General features: G+C 33.3%; 1 protein-coding gene and 1 long non-coding RNA gene across 3 annotated transcripts in view; one reads left to right on the top strand and one right to left on the bottom strand.

Annotated features, from left to right (window-relative positions):
* LOC106457395 (tyrosine-protein phosphatase 10D-like) overlaps positions 1–6,172 on the bottom strand; it is a 122,782-nt gene that overhangs the window by 54,300 nt on the left and 62,310 nt on the right. For both annotated transcript variants that reach the window (XM_013916806.2, XM_022383294.1), the window contains exons 6-7: positions 4,139–4,414; positions 708–808 (exon numbers count right to left, since the gene is read on the bottom strand). In XM_013916806.2, the coding sequence (XP_013772260.1) occupies positions 708–808; positions 4,139–4,414 (377 nt within the window). The remainder of the gene's footprint in view (positions 1–707; positions 809–4,138; positions 4,415–6,172) is intronic.
* Positions 1–6,172, top strand: part of LOC111085310 — a 25,055-nt gene that overhangs the window by 13,909 nt on the left and 4,974 nt on the right. The gene's annotated exons all lie outside the window — the stretch shown is intronic.

Below are 6,172 nucleotides of genomic sequence, written 5' to 3'. Positions count from 1 at the left end.
GTATTTTAATTGCACATTTGATTTTTATTATGTTAATAAAAAATAGAATCACAATTTCCTATCCTTTGTTACAAACGAGTTTTTATTTCAACCATCCAACAGGTGGGTACTCCAGCTAATCATACTATAAACTTCAAATCTCTGAGTAATAGGATTGTACCATATTTTGGAGATTTTTATATATTAGGTTTGAGTAGCTAAGCTGTCAAAAATACAATAGTCATGTCCTCTAGATAGGTTGGATATTTTCAGCTAGCAAACTTGAATAACTAAACAACAGGTAACATATAATACTTGAAATTTCTAGCTAGCAAACTTAAACCATTGGAATATCAAAAATACAATCTCAGAAAGCTCTATAACTAACAGTCATTGGCCACTGGGTTTTGGAAACAAGACACCTGAGACTTCTGGGTAGAATGTTTGAATCAATGACCTCATGAAAATATACCTTGAGAAGATTACTTTTATTTTCCACATCATTACTGAAACACACAGGAGATCTTAGTGTAATGTTAGTTAAGTCTTCTTGTCATTAATGTCAAGTAAAATTTTCAGTGCTTGTGAGTATAATTATACGTTAAATTTTGTAAAGATTTGAACTTTTTTTTACTTGAGTATTGTTGCACAAATTCTATTTTCAACTGGCAAGTATAAAGAATGCAAAATGTAATGTTTTCTAATGACTTAGTATACAAAATCATTACCAGAAAGGAATCTTGAATACTTTTGTTGCTTGGTTGCCATTCTACTATAATTTCTCCAGGCTTTCTCAAAGTTGTATTTAAGCCTATAACAGGCAATGGTCCTAGAAGTAACATAAAATTTTCTGTCACATAAAATGAACATTTTTTAAGTACGTGTGTAATAAAGAGAATTACAGAAATAATAAGAACACAACTAAACCTGTGAAACAATATCGAAGTTAAAAAAAAGATTTTGAAAAATCCATATAAACATACTGAATCTTACATATTTAGAATTAAAACGAATTTCAAACAGATACAACAAGCCTTTCCTTGTTGATTTTGTTCTCTGGCTGTCAACATTCATGTGGCTTAAGTTTATGCTAAAGGTTCAAAATTGGTGAAAGCCAAGAAAGGCAAGTCCCATTTAGAACTGAGGTCATTGAAAGGGAAACTTAGAAAAGGTCTTTGAACAATAGGAGCAAAAGAAAGTGATAGCTTCCATGGCATCTGAAGGTGGCAGCTCAGTATCCAATAATGGGAGAAGTTGATAAAACACTATCGTAAGACAAATACATAAGGAAAGAATGTATTTGTTGAGGAGTTGGAGATAAAAAATATATGTTTGATGCACAAACTCTAAAGGGTAGCCCAACAAAATGGATGGACATCCAGGGAAGAGCATCTGCAAGAATGGGTTAACAATCAAGTTTCCAGGAAAGAGAATCCAGCCTCTTAGCCAAAGAACCAAATAAATTTCAGCCATGATGCCATTAACATCAAACATCATTGTGGCAGAAGGATATTGAAGGATGCCAAAAAAGATGTTCCCATGGAGGTTTCCTGTGAGAAAGTTGACATAATAGAGGAAACTTTGGTTGAGCTGGACCAATGTGAAGTGTTAAGAACTCTGAACTTTTTAGTAAATGATCATGACAAGTACTCGAGGAACAAAGTGGAGAAATGTGTAAACATAAAGGAACAAGTTCCCCAAGATTGACTCAAGAGTGTCCACTGCCAGAGAATTTAAATCAGGAACTGAAGACCAGTAGAATGTAAGAAGAAGGTTCAATGGCATAGCAAAGACATTGATAATTGAACAACCATTACTTGCTGGTCATCACAAAAGAAATGATTACCAGAAATAAAAATGCTAAAACTCTTAATCAGCTCCTTCTGGAATGCTTCTTCTGAATGGGAACTACTACAGGTGAAATACTGTAAAGACAAACGAAGTAGGGAAGTTCTTTTAACATGACCTGGGAAGGCAAGTTGAGTACCTTGTAACAGAGGATGATGGGCTAAGATGCCAAAGGAACATGAGGACCACGTGTTTATAGAAACTACATCAGTGATAGCTGTAGCTAAAGAAGACAGAAAGGCAACAGTTTGATACTGAATAAAAAATCAAGAGGAGACTAGCTGATAGCTAATAATTGCTCTGAAGAAAAAAGTCTCACAATGAGACACATCATAGGATGCTGGAAAGAAAACTGACAATGTGATAAAGTAGAAAACCTTGTTAAAGATCTAAAAAAAACACTAAAAAAACAGTCTTAGGATCACGAACTTGAGAAGTAGGATCAGTAGAGAAAAATCACCCCACTAAAAGGGTAATATTTAGCTGATTTCTAGTTATCAATAACCCAAAAATCAGGAAAAGGTGGAAAATAAAGATTCAAGAACTGAATCATTCTACATATTAGTACTTTAAGACATAACAGGAATTAGTTCAAAATCTAAAATATAACATACTTGAAAAAAAAGATGATAAAGTAGATCAGCTGAAAAACCTCTTTGAAATTAGGCTTAGCTGACAAATCCCACTCTTCAGACAATGAAGGGGAAAAGAACTGAGTAAAACAGCTTCAATGGCTGTATTGTCAGTCTTTATTGATCGATGGATTCAGGCTGTTAATTTTATTTTGTTTGCTGGGGACCCTAGCAGGTTTCACACTCGTGTGAATTTTTGGTTGCAGAACATCCAATCTTTTCTCACTTTCTCTGCATGCTAGAGGTAGATTACACAAAAAAGGTCTCCAAAGAAGTTATAAAATTCCCAATCTTTTTTTATGATAGAAACATTTGCAATAGTAGTTAAAGTTTACTTCAGAATTCACATGAATAAAGTTAGCTATCATTAAAAAAGTTTGGATTATGGCAAGAAAGCAAAGCTTATACATGATCTTCTGATACATGCATAAATCACATAGAATGTGGAAGAGTAAAGAACTCTAAGTAAGTTGGTACACATTCTGAGATGTGTTAAGGACATTCAGAACATAAAGTTGCATAACCATTTACCACAAACTCAACAAGGAAAGGCTTTGAAAATTATATAAGTAAGCCCACTTTGAACTATATAACAGCCATTGACTTTGGTCACCTGCAAAAGGCAACAACATAACTTATTAGATGTTAAGCTTTTCTGCATACTGCACACCATTATGGCAACTACTAGCTGTGTCTTTATGCATTAAGTCAATATATTCTACTTTTACAGAATCTGCATTTAATGAAACATCACAAAACACAAATTACATTCATGAGAAAAAATACTCATAACCATATTATTAGATATTATTTGTATGTTTATGGAGGTTGTAATCCTAAAAACACTACATTAAAGATTAACCAAGGAAGCATATGGTAACCATTTCTACATTTTGTTGTGTATGCCTACACTACCATTTGTCTAATGAAACCTATAATGTGATTCAAAATTCAAATAAAATAACATCATGTCACAGCTGATGAACACTGTTTATAAATATACATAAAGATATAGAAATATAAAAAGATACACAAAGATATACATATATATACTTTTTAACAGAAAAAGTTTACAAATACAGAGAGCAAATTTGTTTATAACAAAAATGGTTTTATGTTTATTACTACACTAGTTAAAACATGAGAAGAAGCATTATTTATCAACAAAGAATTAGATTCAAATTATTGAACTTATTTTTAAAATTCAAATTATTGTTTTGCATCTAAAATAAAATTTGTGAGTAGCAAGCTCAATATTCTCTTTCAGATTTTATTTTTTCAGCTTAAATGTTTTTATGATAGATATATATAATTCTAATCAACATAATGGGTTTATCTTTCCATAAAAAAAAATACATTTTGCCTATTTTACTATTAGTAATAATTTCACTTGGATATATGTTTTATGGTAAAATGTCTTCATATATTATACACAAATTTCTTTAGATGTTCAAAGCAATCTATCTACTGCAGATTGAAGCTAACTGACAAAAAAGGGACCAAAAGCACTAAACGTAGCAATAGCGTTGGTAAGAGCAGTAGTAGTAATGTCATCCATCTACATGAACCTCTTTTGAGTCTTTTTATCAGCAAAGAAAAATTTATTTAAATCAAGAAAGTATAAGTATATATCTAAACAGCAATGCACACACACACAAAGTAAAAGTGTCTCAACTTACTAGTAGTGACAATGCCTTCCACAGGCCAACTAGCAACAGAACCACTGGCAGTTTTTACATCTACTTCATAGGTCTGACCAGGTTCTAATCCTTCAGCAAAACTGGCAACTCTTTCTTCTTCCTTATTAACAACGAGTCTTATGGATTTTTTTAATCCTATAGACACCTGATAGCGATCAAACTCTGAAAGTGATGTAGGGGGTGACCATAGCACATCAACGGAGTAGGATGTCACTGTTCTTCTGTCAAATGTGACATTGGTTGGAGGAAGAGGAACTTGTCAAGAAAATAAAATGAAATCAAATAATCAAAATAGGAATCAATAGTACTGCACTGTCCATATGTAAATATATAGTAATACAATCTTGTTTTATACTGAATTACGTACAGAATACCAGTAGTTGTTGCTGAGTGAATTCAATTTCCTCAAAGTAGAAACTAATTATTGACTTACTGGTTTTCTACATGTCATCATTAACAATTATATGAACAGATCAGTACTAATTTATTTTATCTACAAATAATAAGAACCATGTGTTGACTGCTGTTCTAATAATTATTCACATGAACTTACTTCACCCATTTAAAATCTGTTATACCATTCAAGTTACAATGTTGATCATTATTAGCCCATAATATTTACTTGGAGCCTACAGTTACATGAAGTAGATGGAAGGAGATATGGATAGACCAGTGTTGATGGATGTATGACCAACAAGTGAGAGCAAGAAAATAAGGTATTCTATAAGAAAAAAACCTGTCCATCTTCTAAGTGCCCAGACAAAATCCACAGGTGAAGATGAAGGTGCAGCACACTCCTTCACTTGTGTCAATACAGCCTTTCTGTAGATCTTCAATCTTGTTGTTGTTGTAATCCCTCTGTACATCCTAAATAGCTTCATCAATCTTGTCGTCAGATTTATTTTTGTTTTTATCTCTTCACTTAAATTCCTGTCTGTTATCTCTTGATTTTCTTTTCATTTCTTATATATTTCTTCATGGTCTTATTTTATTTTTCTACCTCTTTCTTCCTGGTTTTGTTCTCAATTTTGTTTCACTCTTCTTGATCTATTCATTTTTTGTCTCATACTTTAAATTTTCTATCTCTTTCTTCATGACCTTCTTTTAGTTATTTCATTATCTCCAGCAAAATTCCATCTCACTTCATGCCTGCTTAATCGTCATTTTGAAGTTTAGTCAAAGTTCTATTTTATTTTCACCAAAATAATCCCATTTCTGAAATCTGGTTTCTTTTGGATTATTTGGTAAAAATAATGGCAAGTCCAATCCATGTAACAATAACAAAATAATTTATTTCTTCAATAGCATTTGCTACATTACAGGCAATGGCGTACCTAAGGTATGGCACGTACCCTGGGCGCCACTTGAAGGGGGGCTCCACTGAGCAGTTTCTATTAAAGTCAGACAAACCATCCTCGATTAGTGAAAAAAGAATCTTCTTCAGATGTATGATCTGTCTTTGTGTACCATGGGTGAGAAGCACTAGGATGGCTGGATTGTTACACCAGTTATATAAGTTATTAGGCAAAAATACAGTGCTGGGAGCAACATGACCACATACATCATAATACCACTGCTCAGTGCCAACTGGCAGTAAAACCATTCTCCTGTGCAAACTAGGGAGGTAGTCCAGAATTTTATGCAAAATCTATGAAATTTAATGTTCTTATTAAAAGTGACATTTCATTATTTCAGAGCATTGTGTAAGAAGCCCATGAAATGTTTTTTCATGAAGAAGAATGAAAGTGGAGCTGAAGGACGGAAGAGACGAAAGTTGGAGACAGAGGAAGCCAAGAAGTCGAGCAACTTGTTCATGCACTTTGAAAAGCCCAGAACAAGTAGTTCAACACGTTCCATGGAGTTGCCTGCACAAGATACAAGTTTGTTAGAATCCGAAGGTGGATCAAGTATAAATGCGTCACAAGCCGAGGAGAAAGTCAAGTCAGATAAATCCGAGTATAACGAGATTAAGAGTGACGCTGCCAGAGAGAACGTGGACAGGACAGGAGGGAA

The sequence above is a fragment of the Limulus polyphemus genome, unplaced genomic scaffold, assembly GCF_000517525.1.
Source record: "Limulus polyphemus unplaced genomic scaffold, Limulus_polyphemus-2.1.2 Scaffold325, whole genome shotgun sequence".
Classification (NCBI taxonomy): domain Eukaryota; kingdom Metazoa; phylum Arthropoda; class Merostomata; order Xiphosura; family Limulidae; genus Limulus; species Limulus polyphemus.
The sequence above is the reverse complement of the archived record's forward strand: the minus strand, read 5'-3'. Positions and strand labels throughout refer to the sequence as shown.